This window comes from Ptychodera flava, unplaced genomic scaffold (genome assembly GCF_041260155.1).
Source record: "Ptychodera flava strain L36383 unplaced genomic scaffold, AS_Pfla_20210202 Scaffold_40__1_contigs__length_1388640_pilon, whole genome shotgun sequence".
Taxonomy (NCBI): Eukaryota; Metazoa; Hemichordata; class Enteropneusta; family Ptychoderidae; genus Ptychodera; species Ptychodera flava.
The window spans coordinates 775562-802943 of NW_027248362.1; the positions used below are offsets into that span (position 1 = coordinate 775562).

Below are 27382 nucleotides of genomic sequence, written 5' to 3' on the forward strand. Positions count from 1 at the left end.
AATGCAAATTTCCATATTTCTGCACAATTTGAACAAATCTGAAATAGATCATCCCTAGGGACCTATGTACCAAATATCAAAGCTATCTGACACGTAGTTTTGAAGAAGAAGATTTTTAAAGATTTTTTTACCGAAAAATGACAAAAATTGCCCCAAAAATACAAAATTACAGATTTCATCAGAAATTCAATACATATTACTTAGTTCATCGATAGAAACCTGTATACCAAATTTCAAAACTATCAGACCAGTACTTTTTGAGAAATATATTTTTTGACCAAAAATGGCAAAATTTGCCTTAAAAATGCAAATTTCCATATTTCTGCACAATTTGAACAAATCTGAAATAGATCATCCCTAGGGACCTATGTACCAAATATCAAAGCTATCTAATACGTAGTTTTGAAGAAGAAGATTTTTAAAGATTTTTTTACCGAAAAATGACAAAAATTGCCTTAAAAATACAAATATGCAAATTTCACCACAATTTGTTAAAATCTGACTGAAGTCACCCTAAGGAAACTTCATATCAAATTTCAAAGCAATCGGACAAGCGATTTCAGAGAAGAAGATTTTTTTACCAAAAACACCAAAAAATGCCCCAAAAATACAATTATGCAAATTTCACCACAATTTGAACAAACTTGAGTGAGGTCACTCCTATGAACCTCCATACCAAATTTCAAAGAAATCTGACTTGCGGTTTCAGAGAAGAAGACCATTGTTGACGGACGGACGGACGGACGGACGGACGACGACGGACAATCAGCCTATCGGATAAGCTCCGCGTCTCTGACAGCGGAGCTAAAAAAGTTGTTAAGCTGAATGAGTTGTTGAGTCCTTTATTTTTTCCATGCATAGAATAAGGTTCGTATTTGCTGTTTGACTTTTTGAAACATGTTTATCTTGTCTCACAAAAATCATCACTTGTCCCGCATTGTTTTGGTCAGCGGCACAAAATGTCCCACAATTTTTTTTTTCTGGTGAGAACACTGGACCTGTATACAAAACATTATAGCTGTCTGACCAGCCGTTAAGGAGATGATTATTTTTGCCCAAAAATAGCAAAATTTGCCTAAAAATATAAATTTGCATATTTCATCACTATTGGAACAAATCTGAGTAAGGTTATACACTGATGACCTGTACTCAAAATATTAAGGGAATCAGACTGGCCATTTTGAAGAAGAAGCTTGGAATGTAAAAAGTTGATGGACGCTGAACGACGGGCGATGACACACATCCATCTTAGATAAGCTTTGTGTCACTAACAGCGAAGGTAACAAAAAGTTGTATTCCTATTTTCATGTGCGAACTAAAAGTGCTTCCCACACAATATCAAAAGTATTTCTAACAGAAATGCATTACAAAAATGCTGAAAGCTTACTTTCAGACTACATCAATGCGGTTGGTATGGGAATAGTCTGTAAAAAACAGAAGTGTAATGTTTGAGGTCACATAGAGGATTGTTTGTCCTGTTTTGAATGTGGTAGACTGAAATGTTTTCCTTTAAAGACCATATACAGTGTTAATTAACTATTTCTTATATCTTACTGGACCTCTATCATAAATGAAGGTAGTCATCTTACCCTGATGAAGTTTGCATTGATGTAGTCTGAACCTGGAACATCAGCTATCTCTGGAAGAGCAACTCTGGTTTCATCAACTGTGGTAAAAGATGAAGAGAAAATATATTATTGGAGCCAAAATCCGTTATTTTACCAACTGCAAAACAGGGTGATGCATATGTTGCCAAATGAACATATTTTTTATAGTGTTTTATACTTATTTAACAAACCTTTTATCGGTGTGCTCATACCATACATGCATGATCCCAAGATGCCCAGTACTATGATTGTTTAATTTCCTAATAAGACAAAATGGCCTATCAGATACACTTCTGTAATAGCCTTGTAAATTTAAGTATATACAGACAGACAGATACAAATAGACAGATAGATACAAATACACAAAGAAAGACTTTAAATATCATCATTAGTCAGTGGATGTACTTAAGAAACCTGTATACAACTGAATAGCACTAAGTCAACTATGTCCTAGATAATTATACAGAGTACTTATAAATAAACAGACAAATTAAAATTAAGCACATGTAATGCTCACATGGAAGTATATCTTTATATCTGTTCTTCTTCATATTTATTTCCAATTCACCATGTTTACTTGGCTTTTCTTTTCTATATTTCACAGAACGATATTTCAAACTCTGCAAGGAAAAATATTAAGAGGTGAACAATTTTCCACTCATTTATTGCAACGATGATAAAAGTCGTGCTCATCACAATTTCAGCACAACTGATACTAAGTAAGTGTAATGTAACTCAAAAGTTCAAAACAAATGCAGTGCATTCAGCTTTGATATATGGCCTAATTACGGAAGTTCATAAAAAAAACCATCAAGGACAGTGTGCTCACATTCGATTGAATTGGTCCATTCAAGAAATATAGAACAACAAGAATGACAAAAGCAAATAAGGTCTGCAACTTAGGTACTGGAGGTCATCTTTAGGAACATGCATATCAACTTCTATAGCAATGGGACAAGCAGATCTTACATACATAAGCAAATGTCAACACCAAAATTAGCCAGAGATGGCTTGACAAAAAGAAAAGGTTGGAAGACTGGGGAAAAATAAAGAGTGGGAAAAAATGTACAAGAGATCTGGTAAAAAGTAATAGTACCTCATCAATCTTCTTGACCCTACGCCCTCCTGAATATCGAATATTCCACCCCTTGGTTGACCATGTTTACATAAGGCCAGATGGCAGGAAATGTATTTACAACCTTGGGGATTTTTTAATAAATGCTATGAGTGCTATCATTCCAATGTAAACAGCACTTAAATTAGTTATAGATAGTGAAATGCCTTCCGCAGTGGGGTGATTACGACATCTGGAATTATCCTGGATCCAAATTTCTCATCAGTTCTTGTGTGTCTTACATGGAAATGTTGCAAAAATTGATCCGCAATGAAAAAATTTACCTCAGCTTTGTTTTCTGGATCAAATTTTACTACAAATTGATACAAAATATGACAAAATTATGTTCACAGCCTTCGAAACTATCTCACAACATATCCTGGGTTTGTGTAGGTCATTTATGGTCACAAACTGAGAAAATTACCTAAAATATAAAAATTTGGAGGTTTCTCAACACTTTGAGCAGAAAATTTATCTAATAACATCCCTCTGGACTTTTGTACTGAATTGAAAGCTATCAGACAAGAAATTTTGAGAACAAAATTTCTTGACCAAAAATGACAAAATTGTCATTTATACAAATTTGTATATTTCAGGACAACTTCGACACATCTAACTATTGTCATCCCTGGACATCTGTGCACCAAATATAAAAGCTGTCTGTCAAGGGGCTTTAAAAAGAAAATATTTCTTACGATTTTTTGACCCAAAGTGACAAAATTGTCCCAAAACAGTAATTTTTTGTCAATTTTATCGTAATTTCAACAATTAGAAGGGTAACACCCTTGCAAACATCCAACCAAAATTTCAGAGAAACTGGGCAGGCGGTTTCACAGAAGAATAATTTTTACTTAACATGAGTAAAATATCCAAAACATTCAGCAAAAATACAAAAACTGTATAAAGTTATCCTATGGTACTTGGCACACAAATTTTCAAAGCAAGTAAAACAGCGGTTCTTGAGTTATTAATTCTTGACCATTTTCACATTTTTTAAGCTAATTTGCATAATTTGCAAGGCAAAGTGCATTTGAACAAAATCCCATCTACCGGTATAGCCCAGGATGCATCAACACACCAAATACCAAGCTGAAAAGTGCAGCGGTTCGCGAGCTTTTGATGTTGACGGACATACTATATGTACGACGTACGTACGTACGTACATACATACATACATACGCACGTACGTACATACATACATACAGATGCCATCCCAACATCAGCTTATACGATAACCTTACATTATATACCAAATGTGAGCTAAAAAGCAAATGAGCTATAAAGGTCAGTATGTAATGTCCATCAAATTTTCGGCATAACTCACAACTTAGTAAGACTGACAAAAATTAAAACAAAGTGACCACCAATTGCCCATACTGGACCACATCACACAACATATATCATATATATAAGTCGTAGAATTCTGTTTTTGTGCCAACTATTCATTAAATCAGTCAGAGTGTGAGTAAATTATAGCTCTGCACACAAAATATCCACCTGGTGGCAATATTGGTTTGATAACGAAATAAATCAACATGATGTGTTTGCCATGATGTGTTATGTCTTTCCATCAAGTTTGAAACAAATCAGGTACAACATATTGAAGAAGCTTCAGACACACACACCCCTACACACATGCCCAGACAGATGTCACCAAAATGTCATCAAACCCCAAATAAATCATCCCCAGAAACTTGGATATCAAATTTCAAAGTAATTGGACGAGCAGTTTCAGACAACAGTGTGTTTTTACAAATTCATGGAACTTGAACAGTCAGATTGCAATTATATCCACATAAGTCCTAGTCCAACATAAAGTCAAGGTGACAACAAAAATACTGCCAATGACGCTTGGACATAATGACTGCCTAGCATTATCGGCATTTATCAACAACCCCACTCACTGTGAATTAGACAGACCATGTCAATGTCAATGTGCAACATGTGGCTGAAAGACTATTTTTCACATTGCGATTTTAAGCCCATTTTTGTGAGAAAAGGGACATGTATATGTACCGGTATATGGAGAAAGAAGCAGAAGACTTATTTGTAAATGGTTTGTTGAATGACAATCATGTATGCATCTTTGAAAAATTTTGGGGTTATAAAGTATAACAGTAGCGTAAGAATAATGGGGTTAGAATAAGTGTAGTAAAGCTAAGTTGACAGTAATTAAGATTACAGAATTATACACTAAGCTAAGGAAATCTGAATGAAATAAATGTTGAAAGAAGTAATTAAAGCTAAGATAGGAATAAACTGAATTAATGTACTGCTAAAAGGTTGGTAGAAGGCCACCACAGGAATTGGTCCATGCCATGGTGTTGGAAACGTACAGCCAATCTTGCCTGTCACCCTTACTACAAAAAGGTCTATAAATATTAAGGGGGCAAGATGATCAAAGAAGGGCAGCAAAGTCATGGTCATCTTTTTGTCTAATACCTTGTGTAAGTTCATGAACTTTACATAAATCTTCCTATAGATTTGCTAATGGGCAATAATTGTGTTTCAGATCATTTGAGAGCAATCCATCCATGAGATGTTTTAATTGTAATATAGCTTCTATTTAAAGGAGAGAAACTTCTCAAATAATTTTTTGTTCCCTGTAATATCCTGTGAGAACACATGGACAGATGCTCAGGACAGATGCTGGTGCTAGCTTGATAACTAACCTAAAACTTGTAACTTCATTGTCTAAGAGTAAAGAATGTAACATGTGACGTTGTGGATACTCAATCTCTGGAATGTGAATGTCAAAGTCTGTATATTGACTCACGAATGTTTACTTGATTTAAGTAAGCAGATGTGAGATAATGTTGGGACACAAAAATAAAAATCTTCAGGAAGGCTTTTGTTGCCTCAGGCTGTTGTCATGGGACACAAAAAAATGTTCCTGTGTAGCATGGGTCAGTCCACTTTCAAAGCACCACCATTATCAATGACAAATGAACTGAAGTCACAAACAAATCTTGTTTCCATGCTAACAGACCATATACAAATCTCTGCCACTATATCATGTACATAGAACATCTGGTCTTGAAATCAATGCGCGTATAAATAGGTCAAGTAGTTAGTCATGTGACTAAGTCATATGACAAATGCCTAGGGTCGTCTCAAATGTGAGAATCTAAAATATGAAATATGTTTTTATTATCACTTTTGTTGCCCAAAAGAGCATGGAAATCTCTGATACTTCAAATCAGCCATCCTGCATATTTCTAACATTCATCACAACCACATTTCTGTTCGACAACTCATAAAACAGTCCACAATGCAGGATGCATGGTGTACCTTCCAAAACTACATACATGAAATACCCCTAAAAATCAATTAGTTAAAAAGGGGGTTAGCAATTTCCCAAAACTATCTAACTGCTACTCCGTTTAACTCCATTTTTAGGAATCGGAACCTTGAACACAATCTGAATATCTGTACCAAATATCAACGCAGTCTATTCAGTGGTTTTTGACTTTTTGTTGTTTACAGAAAATTTTCACCGTCCGACATCAACTCAACCCATCACAATAACATGATGACCTTCGGTCACTATGTTAAAAAGCACAAGCAATAATATCTGTCCCGATAACAATACTTTGGTTACAAGCTGTGAGCCGCTAATAGAATAGTGTGGTCCCCTGCCCAATTTCTACTGCTTGCTGCGCTCCTAGAAAATAGGGTAGGTACGGGCTATTGCATGCATAGCTATCATTGGTCAATGGTACGAGTGCAGTGATTGTGTTGAATTTATTTCCAACTTGGAGCTTCCATCAAATTAAATTTCATTTGCCCATGGAGCAATTTCACCTCCACGGTTTTCCAAACCAAGCATCCTATGTTGACATAGAATGAATAACAAAAAATCACTCATTTTTTAGCCATATTACCTTATTATATGAAAAAAAAGGGATACTCTGTCATGTCTGAGAAAAATCATTGATGATATCATCATTCCACCACTAAATGCCATCAGAGAAGTAAAGGGTCAGAGATTTAAAAGTGAAGCCGTGCAAATAACTTCAATATTCAATGTTTTGTCTAATTTCCAAGATTGCCACTATATAGATGTGCTGATCAGATGATCTTCTGACAAAAATGGTGGCCAAAGCGTAGGCCATGCCTGACCCTATTTTTGTGAGCAGCGCAGCCAGCAGTAGAAATGGGGCAGGGGACCAGACTGAACAGAATACAATACTTCCGACAGACGTCAGACAAAGATGGACAAAGCACCTATATGATAAGCTCCACATCACTGTCAGTGGATTTAAAAATTTGAAAATTTATCAAATCTTCTGATATAAGTATTTTCCACTATTGAGTACATCTAAAAAGAACTGCAACCCTTCAAGAAACTTAACCCATTTTTGGCAGATACAGTCAATTGTGAAACACAGAGTAGCTGCAATATATACGACTCAAATCTATCCCAAGTAAAGTCAAGTCTCATTCTGGTCAGTATCTTTACTGAACTTGGTTAACACTAAGAAGTAAGCTTGAACATTTTTTAGGGCTAAGTCAAACTCCATATAAAATTAAGAGTTTTGTGATCATTCCAAACAAAAAAACATGGACATCCCAGGAAACTTGCAAATCCAATTTGAAAGCAAAAAGTCGTTTACATCTGAAAACTAATTTCCTGATCAAAATTGATGAAAATATTACCAGGAATATTATATTCAAATTTCAAATCAAATCTGACAAATTCCAAGGATTATGATAATATTGCAAATTTGGTTTTCACCTGATATGAATGGCCTGGTCTCTAACTGGTGAACTGAACTTGTACAAATAAATAATGTTACTTGAAATTGAACCTAATTACCAAAAATAATTTATTCAAAAACATTGTACATAGGTTCTATACATACACAGCACATTCACTTTTAGCCAGACACTGGCCCAACTGTCCAGGAGTTCAATGTTCTAAGACAGTTCACTTTTTTCAAAATTTGAATATACTGGTAATTTACTTATTTAGAGTGTCAATATAACGACACAAATCACAGTTAAATATTTAAAGTAATCATGTGACACATTTCAAAATGCATAAGAACCTTCAAATCAAAGTCCAATGCAATCCTTGCAGTGTCTTTTTAATAGTTGCTGAAAAAACTTCTGACATAAAAATGGAAAAGTTAAAAATTACAGATGTTGCAATAAGACAAAAAGACCAGGGCCTAAGAGTGACAGTGATTTTCAATATATTAAGTAAATTTTAGTACACTTTGTGAGCTGAGAATTTTTGGTCGATACTACTTCACATGAAGAAGAACAGGTTTTAAAGCCCTATTTGTTAGCTGTAAATTGAAGTGTACCTGCAGAGTTTGCGTTTACGCAAAAATCATGCGTATTTACGCATTGAAATTGACCCTTTACGCATTTTTTCCATTGTTATGCGTTTTCTATACGCAAAGGATAACAGTAAAATGTTTCCCCGCGACTGAGCTTAGGCGACAACCAGACGAGAAGAGTGCCGGCTTGACATTAAATTTGTTGCAACACATTTCTGTCAATCACTCATTTTGTGTGGAAAGTTTAGGATTCTCTGGGCGTGGTCTGAAAAATCGGCATCGTAGTTGAAAGGCACGTTATCATGTCAGCTGTGCCTATGAATTACGTTGCTAATTTTCAAGCGAGCGATAGTTTCTGAAACTTTTGACACAAAGTGAGTGATTGACAGGGATGTTGCAACAAATTTAATGCCCACTGTGCACTCTCATAGCGTCTTTCTGTCCCCAAATTTGATCAAAGCACACATGAAGCATGGCGTCGAAGCAGACAACTCTATTTTCGTTCAACTTTGCTCTACGAGTCCGTGAAAAAAATGATTCAGAGGGTCATTCGAAAGACACTACCGGGCAACCCAACATGGAGAACACGGAGAAGTGCAGTGAAGTTGAACCCATGTCGGAATCCACGACATATTGTCCCGATACAACAACAAGGGATCAGTGCAACAGTGAAGCCGTGAGCCGTGATGATGATGCACCGGTTACCAAAAAATACCCTGTGCTGTTACGTTTCAGCATGTTTGAAACAATTCCCAGTAGTTCAAGTTGTTCGTTAAACTGTTTTCATGAAAATATTCTTACATCGTACAATCCGAATATGTAGTGTAGGTTTATTGAACGGCACATTGTATTTTGTAGTCAGTTTTTTTCCATCAATCGAGTGCGGAAGTGAAATTACGCACTGAAATACAGCCATTACGCAATTTTAGCAGACTAATGCGTATGCCGTATGCGAGGAGAAAAAGGTCACCGCGACCACTGACCTGTCCTGAAATTGATTAGCTAAGATATTTGCTGAGATACATGAAAGTTGGTGAGAGGTTATCAAAATTTTTTTTGAAAAAAATAAGCTGTATATTAGTTTATATAAAAGAAACCAAATTTCAAGTCCTTAAAGTTGCTGAGATACATGAAACATTACCGAAAGACTGCATTAACTTGCATGGTACCTGAAACCTGGGTCTTTGCCTGACCAACTCCGGTAATAAACAGAAGACTTTTAATCCCCCAAGGTGTGAATGTTCCATTGTTATGTTTATCTTATCCAGCTGGTGCTATTGTACGAAAGGCAGGTCTGTGAAATTGATCCTCTGATAACTAAGAAGGGAGCTTTCCCATAATGAGTCGATCAAAGCCATCCAAGGTCATCCTATATTTTGTACAATACATTTTTGTCTCATCATATGAGATATGTGAAAGAAGCTGAAAGCTCATCTAGGTTTGTCAAAGTTTTGGGAAAAATTTGACTTCATAGATGTACCTCATATGCCCCTACAAGCCTACAAGTTTGAGATATTTATATTCGGACCATTGAACATAAATATCTCACGTCGGCAAAAAAGTTTAGTAAGAAGAAGAAAGCTGAACTGTAAAAACAATAAGCCCCTGACTACATTTTACCTACCTAAGATTCCTACAAACAAGTCATTGACAATGACACACACAGTCCCCACTTGTTGATGGGTACTTTAATTACAAGTCCTCTGAGAGGAAAGAGTCCTCTTCATTAATTAGGTCTGTGATTAAAAATACTGCGATACAGATGGGGCTTAATGGCCAAAAATGAGTTCCATGGTGGTGAAAACATAAAACCAATGTAAGCCGCCATACTAATTACAAAAGGTCATTAAAATGAATCAATTAGTACTCAATCGACAGGATGCTGCCAAACATTTTTGCATCCTATCCTAACACAGACAGATTATCACCGGTACCATATTTCATAAAGTTGATGCAGTACTTTGGACATTCACCCTAAAAACAAAAATCCATTATGTAAATGCAAACTAGCAATTAATTTATAGTCGCGCCAGCGGCTTACTGACTACGCATGCGCATATTCATAATATACTATGCGAATAACCGGAAGTGTACCCTACTTTCGTGGGCGCCGCCATGTTTTTTTGAGTGCTCGTAAATAAACTAATATGAAACGTGCTCACTATTATTTTATAGCACGCCATTAATAAAATATATCTTTTTTATTAGCTAGTAATTATATCATCCATCCTGTCGCTGATACAAAATATCGTTACTATCACGCCTAAAAAATAGAAGAAGAGAGAAAACTGTCGTGCATATGAACGGGAACATTCGAAAAGAATGCTGGGATTGAATCTTAGAAAAGCGCCCCCAGTGTCAATAACTTGGTGCAAAATTTGCCGTTTTTAGACGTAATGCTGGTTTTTAGCTAACAATATCGGAAGTTGGGCGGTACAGTTACTGTTGCAACGTTAATGGTGGCACAATACGTCCCTTGTTAAACACAATAGGTAGTTATTATGGTAAAAATTGCAAATTTTTGTCGAACTTTTTTACACATTACAGAAAATCTATACCTACAGGGTCTGACATCGTGTACGTGAACTGTTTTCATCAGAACTCAGAGGGTAAACCGGTCATAGTTGTAAAAACGTATATAGAAAGTAACAATTTTAACTCTATTTTATCCTTTACGATTCCTAATCATGAATGACATTTTTAATCTCAACGCCTGGCGCGACACCAAGGGCTGAGCGCTATATAATATTATATATAAATGATACCACTAAATAAGTGTCATTGATTTGTATTACAACACTATGAGATCAAAATCTGTACCAAGTTTCATCAAATTTAACGCAGTATTTGTAGATATATTACTCAAATTTGGAAAGTTCATTACATATGTAATTACAATTTAATTAACTTGACACTGATAAATGTCTTTTTCACTGTTAAAGCAATGTGAGCTTAACATCTGCACCAAATTTCATGAAATTCTATGCAGTATTTCTTGACATATCAGACTAATTATGAAAATTCAATAATTGACATGATTCTGCTACATGCCGTTAAACAAATTGATGTGCACATGTATGACATAGGTCAATGTCCTTGTGCCAACTTTGAATGATACATGTACTGGTGGAAATATGTCTGAGTTATAGCTCTGTACATGAAAAAATTGTAACAAAATGGCCAGCAGACAGTCATTATATTGCATTGGATTGTGTGAAACCAATAGACATGCATATTTATGACATGATAGGTCAATGTCCTTGTACCAACTTTGAATAAAATCGGTTGAAACATGCCTATGGCTCCGTACACGAAAAATTGTAACAAAATGGCCGCCATGCGGCCATATTGGATCATATCATGAAACAAATTGACGTGCATATGTATAAGTTACCAGTAGGTCAATGTCCTTGTACCAATTTGAACAAAATCTGTTGAGAGGTGCCTGAGTTATGGCTCCGTACATGAAAAAATCGTAACAGAATGGCCGCATGGTGGCCATATTGGATCGTATCACAAAACAAATCGACGTGCATATGTATGACATATGAAGTAGTCCTTGTACCAAGTTTGAATGAAATCACTCGAAGCATCTCTGAGATATCTGCATGCACGGACGGACGGACGAACGGACGCATGCACGGACATGACCAAACCTATAAGTCCCCTCGGACGGTGTCCATGGGGACTAACAAGTACGTAAAACATTATACTGAATATAGTTTTGTTTCAATGGATAAGTTAAGAAACTTTTCATACGCATCTGCTGAATATCAATCAAAGTTGTTTGAGTACATTAATTACATTATCAATTGTATCACTGATGTCACTGGGAAGATTAATTAATGACATTGTCTCCAAGCTTACAATCGTTAATTGCATTTTACAAATTTCCCATACTTATCAATAGCTCACACCCCAGGCCACCAAAGGCAGCCACAAACAGCTTTTTAATACTGATACACACATGCATTGCTGCAATACAATCACAATTTTTTCCTTGACCACACAATTGCTACCATCACAATCCAACAATGCTTGAGAGTGCATCATCACACATCATGGCCCATGCTTCAGTGAGTTCCGTATTTTTTAATTTGATCATGATCTATGATCTATAGGGTTATTAAGTTATGAAAGGCCAGGGACTTGATCCCCGGGATCAAGTTTGTTTTAGTGTTTAAGAGGATTATGGCATGTCATAACAATATTTAGCTCATGCGTATAGCCACTTACATCTTACATAATTCAGCCTCGGTGATAACTTTTATGTCAGCTCTATACCATTGTATTATTCATGTACACTTTCCAAGGTAGGTAGTTTCTTTTAGAAAGAGTATTAGAACCTTGACACTTCATACCAAAACTACTCTGTCCTAAACCGCATTTGAATTTCCTTTCTTCAATGTATACATGCATAGTGACTCTGCATTATACTATCATGCATATTCTTTGGTTCTATTCTCTCAGTAGCATTAGAAGAGATTTTATTCCTTTAGGCTTTTATAATAAACTTTAACTAGATGTTGATACACAGTGGTGATGGGGCATAAGTGTCAAAAGTTTCGGAAATCAATCAACATTTTGCTTTAAAGACTTTCCAAAAATCACCTTTGGGAGATCATCACACATTCTGAGCTGGCTTAATGGTTGTGTCTGAGTAACATTGTTGTGGAGCTAGGAAAATCTTGCTGCAGATGTTTTGTTTTTAAATCTGTAAAATGGCCATCCTGGTTTAAAGAAGTGAATGATGAACCACTTTACAACATATTCACGTTAATATTTCATGTCCCTCTCTATTATCTTACCACACTGCTCCTATTTATCTTTTCTATATTGCACGTTTACTGTCTCAGTCATCACAATGAAACGTTCATGATTATTATCATAAACTTCACAATTCATGTCTGACGTATGAAATTAGTCATATTTACTATGTTCAGACAGGTAAAAATTGAAATGCTTCTGCAACACTATTTGTGATTTGTAAACACAGGGGATTAATAGATTGAGTCCGCTTGCGTCCACATACACAAAATTAAGCCATTGTTTTGATGTTTAAGACGTCTTAATGCGCCCTCTCGAGTTCAAAAGGTGTGTATGGCCAAGCATTGTTTGTAACAAGATGCCTGAAATGGACGATGTCGTACTGGCTGTAAAGAATGTGAAAGAGGCTCCCCACCTAACTATCAAAAATGTTTTTGTGTCGAGTTTGTGTTTTATTCGCTTCTAAAATGTGTTCCTACATTCTTATCCGATTGTTTGTGTTAATAAAAATGTTTGTTTCGCCTCGCCATAAGCTTTCCCCACACAAACAAAACATTACCGTACACACTAATCCAAACTTCCCTACAAATATCCAAGGCGAAACAAACATTTTTATTAACACAAACAATCGGAGAAGAATGTAGGAACACATTTTTGAAACGAATCAAATACAAACTTAATGACTCAATCGAACATTTTTGTTCCAAATTAATAAATCATAGACAATCTCAATTCTCGGTTTATGGCAATTTTTGTCGACCGATAAAAGTCTTTTCATCTTCAATATTCCATTCTAATTTCACCTACAGTATATAATATCCTAACCTCCTGTGACTTTCCTTCTAAACGTTGATTTGCCTTGTGCACCAAAAGAGATGCCGTATTTTATGCCAAACGATGAAAAAATATGTGAAGAAATAACCATGTATCAGTCAGTACGGTAGGCGAAACCCGGACAGCCATACCGATTGGGGACAGAGCAGAGTAGATCAAAATGCAAACGGGGTGTTATTATAGGAAAGGCGGTGCCTTATTTTAAAGCTGAATAAAATGCTGTCTCTGGTTGTGTAAGTCTGTTGATCGAAATATATATTTTGTTCCCAGTTGATTAATTATGGGGGATGGCAGTCTCAATCTCCCCTTTATGGTTCGATATTTACTGACTCGTTCCTTCTCATTTTTGTCAATCGATGAAAGCATTTTCGTCTTCCATATTCAATATTACTTTGACCGATGTTATATCCTGACCTATAGTGTCATTAGTTTTGACCAATGTACAAAGACGTTGCCCATGCGCCCGGTTGATGAGATATTTTGCAAAACGGTGAAGAAATGGGGGCCCGGGAGACATCGATGTCAGTCTTTCCGGACTGTTTACATGTAGCTTAGGGGATATCAAAGGAGATGAATCAGTTAGTTGAATAAAACATAACTTTTCGGACTTATTTTATGTCTGTATTAAACACGGGCGCACAATTCGGAATAGTTTGTCGTGCCGCTACTGTTGGTCTCAGTCGTGGTGTCTCTCCCATAAAATTTCGAAGCTATAGGCCTACACTTGTCATTTTGATTCACAGGTAGCGGTACACCGATGACCAGATATATTGTACCGTTCTTAAAACTAGTCTAAGCAATTTTACGACACTGCACTATTTGTCATCGTGTCTCCCCGTGAACGTCCTTGAACCTACGGACGTGACCATTGTTTTACTGCGCCCATTAGAGTGTAAACCCCTGCTTGTTCCCAGCAGAGTACCGGTACTTTTTTATAGTTCTGTACATCAGTGTACACTGTGTGTATAAGCCCTAAACCTAGTTTCATTCAATTATGGAAAGGTATTAAAGAATAAAGGGTCGTTACAGTTGCTAAAATTATGAGAAAAACGGCAATTTTTTCCAGTACTTTTACAGTTCTGTGCTTTCCGTCCCCGTTACTCAAATAGAATAGGCCTATTCACAAGCGCTATCGTTTTAAATCACGTCCAGGATGTGCTGTTGATTTTCATTCTTTCGTTCAATTTCATTCGTTTGGAGCACATATCCTTTCATTTGACCGCTCTGTGGGACTCTTCTGGATATGTTTTTTGGATGAAAAGAACTCTACAGTGAAAGACATAAACTTTGACGGTTATAGGTATACAATACCGGTTTGATGTGCGAAGATATGCAGATTACACGTTATTTTAGAAGTTCTCAAAACCAGTAAAAATAATTCTGCGCGCCACTTATTGATAGTTTCTTGTTGTGAACGTCCTTGAATCCGTGACCGCGACCATTGTTTTTGAAGTGTTCGACGGTCGATGATCGGTAGATTAATGAAGATATATGTTACTGAACTATCGTGTGATTGTTTAATAGCATGGTTAGGTAATAGACGGTGCAGTCTGTAGAGGCGATACGGCGAAATTCCACGGCCCAAGGGAGCGTACATCGCATGGTTTCTTACAACAAACGAGCCGTCAGTTTCCATAGCTACTACGTGAAATCCAGCCTCACCGATGTCCCGGGCCGATGTCCCTGTCCTGATTCGGAGAATAACATTCAAGCTGCATGTTGAGATTTAGATGTCCGATTTTTTTCATATTCAAAAGGCTTATTGATTTATGAAGAACGTCCGTCTTGTTTTTAGCTTTAACTTAGCACATGATGGCAATTGAAAATTCAAAGCCAAATAGCCAGTGGGAAAAAATTCGACGACTCGCTCTCACCAGCGGTCGAGGTTGCAATGAAATAAAAATCGAAGTCTCTGAAGTCAGTATCATTGCTCCGCCATGTTTATTGTTGGTTGTACGGCCAGTTTAAAGTCACAGACTTTCTTCACTATAAAATTCATATAATTGCCATACCGCGAAGTTCCCTGTGCATTTCAATATGTCTATTTGGAAGCAAAAGCGTCACAGACATTCGATCGATGGTGATGAACTTTCTCCAGGCCGTAACATGTCACCAGTTATGAACTTTACCGGTTTTCGATACGAAAGATGCAATATATTATCAGCGTTGTTCTTGTTGTGTTTTGAGTCTGATGTGGAATATAACAGGAAAACACTAACGATTAGAGTGACGATAGAGACCATGCCCGATACGGAAAATTGACATCAACTACTTGCATTGAGCAGTGACCTGAAACTTCAGACTGATATAAAACATTGAAATGCCGGACAGAGAGAGAGAGAGAGGGAGACAGAGAGGTTTACGCTGTCGCCAACTGATTATACTCTTTCGGATATGACTTCGGTGTACTAGACGATACACAGACATCGAAAATGTACACCTACTTTCCAGAAATTCAACTAATCTTATAATAACGAGTAGAACAAATCCAAAAGTGTTGGTTGAAGTAAATCTTCAGATGTTTGTTTTCTAAAGTTAGATAATACTTACAGAAATATGGTCGTCATAGTCTTCTCTTAAAAACTATTATCTTCGACACCACGTTTCTTATGATCGGTGATGTCATTTTTTATTATTTTTACAAACTTTCAATGCATCAAACGCCATTAGACTATCTCATCTGCCTGTCAGTGAGTTACAATAAATTTCCAAGGGCTGGCACACGGTGTCAACTTACGCGACGTCCGTCGAGCGGCCGGTGGCAGTGTCACAGATTGCTCCGTCTGTAATCGCGGCCACTTTGATTTTGATGTGACACCCACATGCGTTTGAGGCTTTTTTGTTACCTAATTTGTCGACCTCACAAAATTTCACAGTCCATGCTTTGAAGCAGTCTCAACATGGCAAACATGTCTCGCTTAAATTTCATCCTCGTCGTTCCAACTTAAATTCGACCAATAAATTATTTCGGCAGTTTTAATTTCCTATTAATTCGACGTTTTTCAAATCGTAATTATTTTTTTCTGGTCGAATTGATAGGGTTTTTGGTAGCAAGCTTATCTCTTCGTCGGACCACTATACCGCAAGATGTAGTACTGTGTTCGGCAGCCATGGCGAAAGTGAATATTGTATGTTGGTTGTTGTTTGTTTTATGTTACAAATACCTGTCGCGTGAGGGCGTTTGAAACGCTTCTGAAGCAGCTCAGTCTGTCCACACAGCGACTTGCGGATAGAGTTAATCCCTACAACGGCTCTGGTCGGGCCGACTAAACCGTCTCAAATCTGAAACGCTTCAGACCCACTTTGGAGTGTCCACACATAACTTTCTGTGTCAGTATTGGCCCAGAACCGTTTCAGAGGCGTTTCAATGGCCTGTGTATGAACCAGCCAATTGTCATGTCTGTCCTGAATCACTTTATCTAATGTATCACTTTGTAGCAAGCCATTTGGTCCAGATGAAACATTTACCACATTCCTCTTTGTTCCAAATCCTACTTCGTCTCTTGTGCCAGTTACAAATAACTAAGATTTCTGTTTAGGCTAGTCTACAGTTCAATGGAAAACTACCATTAACCCTTTTCCTGCCGAGGGCCCTTGTCCGTTATCCTGCCAAGTCAGTAGAAAACCGCCCCATAATACCGGTATGTGCCTGCAAAAGATTGGCTCTCCTGCACGTTATCCTGCCAGGCATTTTGGCAGACTTCGCCCATTTTCAGAGTAGTTTTAGCCGTACTTATACGTGTTAGACTTCGATAATTTCTACATGCCCGTAGACAGGGGAGGAGCTCAAGGATTACTGCAGAAAAAAATTGAGGTCACCGGCTTTGTTTGCCCCTGGGAGTGCGTCATTTTATTGCCGTTTCATGTTCATTTTTTCTGAAATAAACTCCTTCAGTATTGCGCACGTTCGCTTGGCAAAAACATCACCTCACTCGTCTGTTAGTCAGAGACCCTGGGGGTCGTGCTAGGGGTGCGGCAGCACCGGCAAACCTGTCCTGTTTCCCCAGGGTAGGGTCAATTGAATACGTACCTTCAACGACTTGGCAGTGTAGCACAAAAACAACGTTTTTGCCGTTATATTAACAACATGGCTGAGCCATTGAAGCACAGCTTCTACGTAGTTTAGCCAGCTCATTTGGGAGTTGGCTTACGAGTATTACCGTTCATTACCGACTTAATCGAGTGGTCCTCAGTCAGGTACGGGTTTGTACCGTCATGGCTTGGGCTGCAGCTAACCAGTGATAACCAGTCACTACACCCAAGTCGTCAGTCTCACTTTTGCGATGCACGGGTACAACGCAAATTCAGCTGAATCACAATCAAGTGTACACAACAGGGGTCACTTGGGGTGAAAAATTAAAGTTGTAGTAGCAATGAATGGATGTTGCTCAACTCATGCCATATGTTTGTAGTTTATCATGTCAAAATATTACATCACAGAAACGCTCGGTAAAAATTTTACATGCAAATTTATATCATACACTATTAATTTGGAAGGACCTCCCAACACATTTTATGTTTATTTTCAAAAATAGAAATATTGGATTTTGACAAGAAAATTTTGGTTTTTAAGGACCAGGAAGTAACAGATGTCACATAAAATCATGAAATTTTCACACATTTTTATTTATTTTGAAAAAATGTGATTTTACATGCCAAACATTGGCTAAAATCCATAGGCTCATATAACAACAACATCACTAAAAATCACAAAACCTACAATATCACTGATAATTCACAATACAAACACAGAATATTGTCATTGAAATTTGTATAGAAACAAGTCATCGTTGATGACACAGTCCCCACTTGTTAATAATGGGTACTTTGATTACATGTCCTCAGAGAGGATAGAGTCCTCTTCATTAATTAGGTCTGTGATAAAAATACTTTGATACAGATGGCGCTCAATGGCCAAGAATGAGTTCCATGGTGATGAAAACATAAAACCAATGTAGGCCACCATCCTAAAGTTCATAAAATGAGTCAACTAGGAATTAATCAACAGGATGTTGCAAAACATTTTTGCATACAATTCTAACACTTAACAGATTATCACTGGTACCATATTTCATAAAGTTTGATGCAGTATTTACAACACTATGAGATCAACATCTGTATCACGTTTCATCACATTTGACGTTGTATTAATTTGTGGCTATATCACCCTAATTAGGAAAGTTCATTACTTATGCAATTACAAATTAATTAAAATGACACTGATAAATGTCTTTTTCAATGTTAAAGCAATGTGAGCTTAACATCAGTTAACGTCTGTATAAAGTTTCATGAATTTGATGCAGTACATATTTCTTGACATATCAGCCTACTTACGAAACTTCAATAATTGACATGTTACTGCTACATGACGTGAAACAAATTGATGAGCATATGTATGAAATAGGTCAATGTCAACTTTGAATGATACTGGTGGAAATATGTCTGAGTTATGGCTCTGTACATGAAAACATCGTAATAAAATGGCTGCCTAGCGACCATATTGGATCGTATCACATGAAAAATCGACGTACATATGTATGACATAGGTCAATGTCCTTGTACCAACTTTGAATAAAATTGGTTGAGATATGCCTGAGTTATGCCTCTGTATATGAAAAACTCGTAACAAAATGGCCACACAGCAGCCATATTGGATCGTATCACAAAACAAATTGACGTGCATATCTATGACATTGGTCAATGTCCTTGTACCAACTTTGAATAAAATCTGTTGAGATATGCCTGAGTTATGCCTCTGTATATGAAAAAATTGTAATAAAATGGCCGCCTAGTGGCCATATTGGATTGTATCACAAAACAAATCGACGTGCATATCTATGACATTGGTCAATGTCCTTGTACCAACGTTAAATAAAATCGGTTGAAACATGTCTGAGATGTGGCTCTGTACATGAAAAAATCGTAATAAAATGGCCGCCTGGCGGCCATATTGGATCATATCACAAAACAAATTAATGTGCATATCTATGACATTGGTCAATGTCCTTGTACCAACTTTGAATAAAATTGGTTGAAACATGTCTGAGTTATGGCTCTGTACATGAAAAAAATCGTAATAAAATGGCCGCCTGGCGGCCATATTGGATCGTATCACAAAAAAATTGACGTGCATATCTATGACATTGGTCAATGTCCTTGTACCAAATTTGAATAAAATTGGTTGAAACATGTCTGAGTTATGGCTCTGTACATGAAAAAATCGTAATAAAATGGCCGCCTGGCGGCCATATTGGATCGTAGCCAAAAACAAATCGACGTGCATCTGTATGACATATGAAGTAATCCTTGTACCAAGTTTGAATGAAATTGCTTCTTGCATCTCTGAGATATCTGCGTGAACGGACAGACGGACGCACACACGCACGCACGCACGCACGCACGCACGCACGGACATGTCCAAACCTATAAGTCCCCCCGGACGGTGTCCGTGGGGACTAAATAGCACACGCATACCTTCTCAGTACTTCAAATTATACCATGCAGAACTTGCCATGCCAGTGGGGGTGCTACAGATAACACTTAGTCAACATGTTGCCTATTAACAAGTCAAATGTTTCATTTTTGCATTAATTTGCCATTTTTCATACCAGTTATTTTAGATACAAATGTATGCACCAAAATTAGTAATTAACAAAACCATTTTCCACAAAATATTTCTTTGTGGAGTCTAATCACTGTTCGAGTTCAAAAAAGATTTGAGAGTGAGCTTCTCAGTCAACAAAATGAACTGTGTTGGTGCATGTATCATATGACAAGTTCAACAAAATGTTTGAATTATAAATCACAAAGTCACATCTAAGTCACTAAGTCACTTATAAAAGCAGAAATCTCAAGCAAGTAAGATTACCTGTTCAGGGGTACGTATGCTACACACAATATTACAGGATTGGAAATGTATGAAGTCAAATTGTCCTTAGTGATATTTTTCCTCAGTTTGTATTTAAACACTCAGTAAACTCTTCAAAGTTATCTATAAAAGAAATGAAGGCTACTTCACACATCCTTTCTACCGTTGTTAGAGATACGGTATACAATATAGTAAGTGGATCAATGAAGTTTCATGTTAACGGGAGACATGGCGAGACACCAGTGAATCTATAGTGCTTTGACCCTGGTCACGTGATCTGGGGCCCCAGTAAAACTGATTTTATGATTGAGTGATTCGTCTTAACTGTTTTCGGAACCAAAATGAGGTCCCTTCATCAGTCGCTCGAATGGTTTTGTTTTCCCACATGTTTAGTTTGATGGACGCCAATGTTCATAAAAGAGAGACGCTAAAATCATTACGTTGTGGTCAAATTGTTGTGTGGTTGGTTGCTTAGACCCTGCATGTTCGTTTGTCTCCTCGTGTTTGATTTTTGCTTAAACGAGGATGACTTTTATGTTATTATTCAGTGTTTTCTCTCGACTGCGTGATTGCTCAAATTGCGCATTTCGAGCCATTTTCTGCCCTTTAAAAGTTGCTGACTGAGCGAAAATCTTGCACAAAACACAGGACGCAACAAGTCATCGTAAATGACACAGTCCCCACTTGTTAATGGGTACTTTGATTACAGGTCCTCAGAGAGGATAGAGTCCTCTTCATTAGGTCTGTGATAAAAATACTTTTGAATAAATTCGCTTGATACATGTCTGAGCTGTAGTTCAGGACATGAAAAAATCGTAATAAAATGGCCACATGGCGGCCTTATTGGATCGTATCACAAAACAAATCAATGTGCATATGTATGATATAGGTCAATGTCCTTGTACCAATTTTGAATAAAATTGGTTGAAACATGCCTGAGTCATGGCTCCGTACATGAAAAAATTGTAATAAAATGGCCGCCTAGCAGCCATATTGGATTGTATCACAAAACAAATTGACGTGCATATGTATGACATAGGTCAATGTCCTTGTACCAGCTTTGAATAAAATCGGTTGAGATATGCCTGAGTTATGGCTCTGTACATGAAAAAAATTGAAAAAAAATGGCCATAAGGCAGCCATATTGGATTGCATCACAAACAAATTGGTGTGCATATTTATGTCATCGGTATATGTCCTTGTACCAACTTTGAATAAAATCGGTTGAAACATGCCTGAGTAATGGCTCTATACATGAAAAAATCGTAATAAAATGGCCACACAACAGCCATATTGGATCGTACCACAAAACAAATTGACATGCATCTGTATGACATATGAAGTAATCCTTGTGACAAGTTTGAATGAAATCGCTCCAGGCATCTCTGAGATGTCTGCGTGAACAGACGCACCCACGCACGCACGCACGCACGGACATGACCTATAAGTCCCCCCGGATGGTGTCTGTGGGGACTAAAACCATCTGCACAAAGTTTCATCAAATTTGGTACAGTTGTACCAGAAACAGCGCTCTAATCTTGAATTATGCAAATTAGACCTAATTATGCATGCCATACCAATATAAATAGACCTGCATGTGAATGCCATAGTGTAGTATCCTTGTACCAAGTTTAAAAAGAATTGGCACAGGAATATCTCAGATATATGCATACATGAGCCCCTATGCATAGACACAGCATTAGTATTAATTTCATCCTGGAACCCCTGTGGATCATACCTGGGACCCCTGTGGATGGATATCAAATACAGGAAAGAAAACGGCCGTCACACAGTCATTTATGATCGAATCATTACAAAAATTGGCGTGCATATATATGTGATAAGGATTAATATAGGTACCAACTTTCAATGCAATCGCGCCTGGCATCTCTGAGAAATTTACGTGAACAAACGTACAGTCATAAAATATAGGAAACAAAATGGCCGCCACGCAGCCATTTTAGACCAGATCAAAATAAAAATCAATGTGCATATGTATAACATATAGAGTAATCTATGTACCAAGTTTGAATGGAATCGCTCTTAGAATCACTGAGAAATTTGCGTGAACATACGCACCGTCATCAAATACAGGAAACAAAATGGCTGCCAGACGGCCATTTTGAATCGGATCGTAAAACAAATCGACGTGCATATGTATGGCATAGATGATAATCCTTGTACCAAGTTTGAATCAAATCGCTACAGGCGTCTCTGAGATATCTGCGTGAACGGACGGACGCACGCACGCACGCACAGACGCACGCACGCACACACGCACGCACGGACATGACCAAACCTACAAGTCCCCCCGGACGGTGTCCGTGGGGACTAAATATGGCCATATGAAGGTGACCCAAGCGCATAGCGTAGTGACCTGTAGATTTGCTGTTGTTTCTGGCCAGAACACTCTCGGAAAAGACAAAATATCGCCTGTCATTCAACTTTGGTGATGTGCATAACGTGGAGCGTACGCATCTAAAAGAACGGCCAAGGACATAGTTGCGGTTCAGTCTCCATGGATACTAGTGCCATTTTATGTTCATGTTTTGATAGGATATGTTGTTTTATGTCATTAGTAAGCATTAAAAATAGCACCCACTGAAATGTAAAGTCTGTCCCTAATTTTGATGATGGGGCAGAAATCGCACCTTCAGTAAACATGCAGAGAAAACACTGATTATTCCTTTTATATGCTATGATCGGTTTTTCTGGAAAAACTGTGGCGAGTGTTTGATCGCCCTCTATTATTTTCCAGTTTCTTAATAAACATTGTTTGATATGGCTGGTTTTAATATACAGACTGAAGGTCGTTGTACAGACAAGTTTTGTCATTACATCATTCCTCTTATCTTTGTCAATGAGATATTCATGATGTTTTAGTTAGGTTGACTTCATTTCTGATACGAGATATTAGTGAAGTTTTCGTGTGAAAAAATTGACCTTTTTAGTGAAGTCCACGTTGTTGTTGCATGTGCGAGCATATCTAAGGAATTCACCTTTAATGAAGCCTTTGAACGTGCTACGTGAGTGACAAATTTCTCAATAAATATTGAAATGTGTCAGTAAGTTTTGTCCAAGCATTCTTTCTCGATTATATCTCTGATCTTTGAAGACCACAAGGTCAAGGTATTAGATTTTGTCCATAGAGTGGTCAAACGTGAATTTGAACGTTGGGTGCAGGGTATTGCACTCCTCGACAAATGTTTGAAGTTCACATTCTGTTCCTGTGTAAATCATGCAAATGTCATCTCTGAAACGTTTCCATAGGAATATTTCACCAGAGTGAAGATTCAATATAGTTTTCTCCGTTTCATGGAATGTAATGTCGGCTATCTCTGGTGAGGCCATGCTTCATCCAAAGATTTGTTTGTAGCATTCTCCGTTACAAATTCAAGTATGTTGTTTCATGTACCTTTTAGGTGGCTTTTTGATATCGTACGTGTTGGATGGTACAATTTCAGCATCCAGTGCTATGGATACTACGTTTATGGCTTCATTTTGTGGCATGTTTGTGTACATAGATACCACATCAAGTGTTAGCAGAATAGAGTTTTCTGGTATTTTTATTGATTCGATCTTGTTAATAAAGTCTTTTGTGTCCTTGACGCATGTTGGTTGCCTTTGGACAATTGGTTTATAAAACAGTCTAGAAATTGCGAGATTTGGTTTGTAGAGCTGGAGCAGCCACTAATAATCGGGCGTCCGACAAACACTGTTCCTTCTGGTGGGGTTTTGTGTATTTTCAGTAGGAGATTCTATTGTGGTGTGCGTATATGTTTGGTTTTAGGATTGAGGAAGCTGAGAGTCGCCTATACTCAATGATTTTATCTTCCTATACTCAATGATTTTATCTTCGCACATGTTTTTATTGATTTCGTATATCAAATTCAGCGTACAGTTGATGTCGCCTTGTGTTGTTTTACAGTAATAGTTCGCATTTTACAGCTGTCTATTACTTTCTTTAATATAATCTGTCGTATTCACAATTGCCATGCCTCTTCCTTTATCGAAGGGCTTTGAATGAATTTGAATGATTTTTAATGAATCTGAGATTTTTCCCACAAGGACAACTTTGACTGTTTAGGGTGTGTTTGTGCATGTGTATCAACCCATGAAGATGAAAAAGTGTGAAAAATAAGTTTTCATAAAACTCTAACAACAATATTATCAGTTGCAGCGTAAATTCTCAGAAAAATATCCATTACAAATGATATGAATAACTCGGTGACAAGTATATAGCATACGTACCCCCATGATGTATCTCCACAAAAATTTAGGGTTCGTTGAATTGGTTCAATCTGCTTTTCAATAAGATTATATTTATAACAACTATAACCCACCTACAAACACCATATGGGTATATGAATGAGAAATAATAGGACTATTTTTTAATTAGAATGAGAACCAATGAAGAAAACATTTTATAGATGTCTTATTTGCAGAACCTAAGGACCTTTTGTGAAAATATTTACAAATAACTGTCACCAAAATTTCTCAACTTCCAGTCTGTAATCAAATAAAAATATGGGGTTTGAATATACAGCTCAAGTGTGTATAATGTCAGTGAGTCCAACACAGGGGTACGTACTGTACAAGGGGGTACGTATGCTACATTTGTGAACATTTTAAGATCTACTGAGAAAGCCAATTGAAGGATAAGGCCCATGCAGCCCACACATACTATTACATGCATGCTCATCATCATCACAAAGTTTCACTTCTTGAATACAAGTTCATTTCAACTGGGTCAGGGGGGTACGTACGCTACAGTTTTTTTACCCTATTGAGGGGGACCAATTGGCGACATAATTTGAACATGTATATGCGAAGTACATGCTGAATTCATTATATTACCTTTTCCATACAGGTATACCCTCAATATTGTGACAAAGGAAATCAATGATATGTCTGAGTTTATTATGATCAGATCCATTTAATTCTAAGAAAGAAAATTATCCCAAAAAGCGTAACAAGAGGGGACATATAAAAATCCCACAATATTTGGAGTATCAAATGCGAAAGAGCACCCTCCATTATTTTCAATGGTGGGTCTAATGTTGTAATGAAATGTAGATCAGAACAATTTGTCTTCAGTTAACATTGATTCAAATTATTAACATTAAAAATATTGTACAAATTGAAATGACCCTCTCGTAACGCGAAAATCAGCAGAATTTTGAGTGTTAAAATTGGCATTTTTCTGTTAATTTTTGGGCGATTTCAATAATTTTTTTTTTAATTTGTAGATTTTTTTGAGCATGTTTTGAAAAACCAAGTTTTTTGCTCTCAAATAAAATATATTTTTTATATTTTAATCATTACAACTTTATTTTGTACACTTGATTGTGATTCAGCCGTATGCTTCCATTGTTCTAGCCATCGACGTGTCCACATGCCTGGCGGCCATTGCACTACTAGCTGGTTTGCATAACAAAAGCAGTCCCTGCTAAGTGCAGGCGGTATCCCCGTATCATTGACCTCATGTCCCCTTTTGAATTCCCCGTACGCAAACAGCGTACGTAGTTACCAATGCGTCGGCAAGAGGATACGTTTGCCTGCAAACCAGAGCCAATACTTCGGACAATGGATTAAATAAAAAATCCAAAGCCACGTCCATTGAATGGCATGGCCAAGGCGGTGAAGGACGTTGCCTGGCTTGAACTTGCAGAGCTGAAGCCCAGCTTAGTACGTCAGACACCAGTTTGTAATGGTATTTCCGAGTCGTTCATATCCGTTCCATCGGAGGAACAAGTCGAGCCGTCCCGTCAAAAATACGTTCTCATTTTCAGTCACGCACAACTGAATAAGTGACTTTCGTCTCGCACCATCGGCACCATCTGCCAAGTCGTTTGCAAGAGGTAGCCTTCTAGATTAGCATTGCCGAGTTGGTCAAGTTCAGCAGCAATCTCTATAGTGCCAGGCAGCCAAGTACGTCCAACTCCGCCAGAAAACGTCACCATGCTATCCTGCCAAGTCCGCTAAAAAGCGGTAAAATCAAAGTGAGACTTGAGTGGACACCGTGGGTCATCAGTATGTATTAAGGAGATGGTGCAGTGGCAAAGAATGTGAAATTTTCAGAAGAGTTACTTTCAGAATGTGCTTAGGAATACAATTCAGAATAACATTCAGACACTCACTATGTGAGATAATATTCTGTATATTCCAGAAGAGTCCTTTCAGAATGTGCTTTGGAATACAATTCAGAATAATATTCAGACACTCACTATGTGAGATAATATTCTGTATATTCTAGAAGTAACAAGTCATTGACAATGACATAGTCCCCACTTGTAATAGGAGTATTAGTCTTGATGGGGCAGGGAAATGAGGTCATTAAGAAGTATCACTGGAGTGTATATGTTCAGATCTATGGACACATAGGTCTATGTCATTGTTCCCATTTTGAAACAAGAGGCATGTCTAAGTTATGGTTCTAAATCGGGAAAAAAGATCAGACCTCTAGCTGTATTGGCCTGCCAAGAAATACATATGTGCATAATAAATGAGGTACAAGATGTGACATCTTAAGGTCTACTATCCTATCAAAATTGAAGCGTAAAGAACTTGTGGTTACTGAGTTATGCATATATATGCATATTCAAGGTCAAAGGTCATCAAGGTCACGTGACATTTTGATAAAAAAAAAAACCATTGTATTGCTAATTAATCCATATATGCCAAAATTCAGACCTCTAGCTCTATTGGCTTGCCCACAATTATATATGGGCATAATTAACGAGGTAAAGCATGTGTTGTCATAAGGTCTCCCATCCTACTAAATATAAAGGACATAGCACTTGTGGTTACTTATTTATTGACATAATCGTGTATTTTAGGTAAAAGGTTATCGAGGTCACATGACTTTTTGTCAAAAAATTTCTATCCTATAGTCTGTCCCTAT

At 37.3% G+C, this 27382-nt stretch overlaps 1 protein-coding gene across 4 annotated transcripts in view; it reads right to left on the reverse strand.

Annotated features, from left to right (window-relative positions):
- The window catches only part of LOC139127976 (tyrosine-protein phosphatase non-receptor type 12-like), a 338072-nt gene that overhangs the window by 291738 nt on the left and 18952 nt on the right, over window positions 1-27382 (reverse strand). For all 4 annotated transcript variants that reach the window (XM_070693830.1, XM_070693828.1, XM_070693829.1 and 1 more), the window contains exons 2-3: window positions 2125-2227; window positions 1590-1666 (exon numbers count right to left, since the gene is read on the reverse strand). In XM_070693830.1, coding sequence (XP_070549931.1) covers window positions 1590-1666; window positions 2125-2227 — 180 coding nt within the window. The remainder of the gene's footprint in view (window positions 1-1589; window positions 1667-2124; window positions 2228-27382) is intronic.